Raw genomic sequence first — 1,771 nt, 5'->3', positions numbered from 1 at the left:
TGCGCAGCATTACAGTCATCAATAAATCTATTCATATAGAGTTTTCAAGTTATACATTCTTTCTCGACATGGTTTCTAGTCTTATAAGTCATAATCAAGCAGTATTCGGTATTTGAAACCTTCCCATGTGACATCTGTCGTATTTGCGCGGTAACATACAGAGAAAGTAGTCCCTGTGTTTCGCCAATCTCCCATCCCAACGTATATCACAAATTATACCTCCGAACCCATCATTTTTCAGCACAATTTACCGAGCAGCGTGTCGACCGAAATAAAGCAGAGAAGGAGAGGGAAAATAATATCGAGGGTGATTCATCTCGGCGAAGGGATATTCCTCCGCCGCACATGTGGTAACTCCTCTACCGGTGTCTCTCGCAGGGAATTATTTATCGCCGCTCGTTTCCCCAGCGCTCGCCCTCAAATATGGAACAGGTTATACAAATACTCGAGAAAACTACATCGCCAGGTGAGTAAAGCACGCAGAGGGGCGAATGTCCGCCGAAATGCGTTAGAAAAGAGAGGAATGTATCGGTGGGTCTTCCCGCCTTGGTTGTTACCATACGTGAATCGGACGAAATGGCCAGAGATTTCACAAATTCCGATAAATTGGGGCCGATCAGCACACTCGCCCTTCGCGGCAGAACCAATGTCAAGTAGTTTAAGCACAGATGAGGCGTGGATGGAGTTGCAAGACGAAATAAACCCGCAAAGGCGGTCTGGCTCCAGGCGGCCATATTAACGTTGTCAACAACTCCAAACTTCCACTCGTGGTTTAAAAAAATTAAAAAACCTCCCCATCGCCACACTGGAACGGAGACAACGACCACGCCATATCCCAAAATGTGGCGGAGAACGACCTGAATATTGAGGCAAGGCCGCTGACACGTGGGAGGGGGTAGGCCTATAACGTTTTTCGAATTTCCCAACACCTCAGGCTGGGCGGGGGCGGGCGGGGGCTCTGGTGGCTGTCGGGCGGAGTGTGTGGGGCTGCTACAGGGGAAAAATAATTAAAATCTACTAGAAAGAGGGATGAGGAGGGACCTGGAGGGTGCACTTAGTCTGCGTGAAAATAGGTTTGGGGTTTTTGTTATTCGGCGATGATTTTTAGAAAAGTAGAATTACTGTAAAATGACGCAGTGTATTTTATTTGTGAGGCATTTGACTTTTAATTAAGGCGGTGCTGAAGTCTTGTATGTGTTTCGGAGTTGCCTTAATCCCTTCCGGATACACTTGAAGGGAGGAGAACGTCGTAAAACGTACTTTCCTACATGTTATTACACCTGCGCATCTACCAGCATGTGTAGTGGATCAGTACTCTTTGCCACATTATCTGAGGTATGGAGGCTTATTGATTACACTATGAAAAAAATCTGTTGCTAGGTTCAGATTTAGACTGAAAAACTTGTATCACATTTTACAGTATGGTTTACTTGGAGGTAATTTTCTCAAAACAGTCCATACCTTAAAAATCCAATAGTTTTGGTATTACTGGATTCCTCAAATGTGCCTTTACAATGTTCTAGTCAGTGATAGGCAAAATTAGCAATGATGCAGTACATGTTAAATGGCAAGGTCATGAGGTATTATTAGGAAAGCGGGGAATACTAAATGTCCACCACATCGACTAACAAGATAGACCTGAGACAAGACTGGGATGTCTTGTTACGGACTTCTTGACCCAGCTGAGGTGAAGGTAAACATCTGGTGTTGTGCACTGTCCTGAAGGTTCATCAGTACAGTGCGCATTAAGCTAGGCAAATTGGAGATATTC

The 1,771-nt window shown here is 44.8% G+C and overlaps 1 protein-coding gene across 1 annotated transcript in view; it reads left to right on the top strand.

Moving 5' to 3' along the window:
• Positions 1–309: 309 nt before the first annotated feature.
• LOC119585100 (importin subunit beta-1-like) overlaps positions 310–1,771 on the top strand; it is a gene marked incomplete in the record, with an annotated part of 14,590 nt that continues 13,128 nt past the window's right edge. Inside the window, 1 exon segment of the mRNA XM_037933728.1 lies at positions 310–466. Coding sequence (XP_037789656.1) covers positions 424–466 — 43 coding nt within the window.

The sequence above is a fragment of the Penaeus monodon genome, chromosome 19 (assembly GCF_015228065.2).
Source record: "Penaeus monodon isolate SGIC_2016 chromosome 19, NSTDA_Pmon_1, whole genome shotgun sequence".
In the NCBI taxonomy this organism is placed as follows: Eukaryota; Metazoa; Arthropoda; class Malacostraca; order Decapoda; family Penaeidae; genus Penaeus; species Penaeus monodon.
This window is presented reverse-complemented; position numbering and strand designations above follow the sequence as displayed.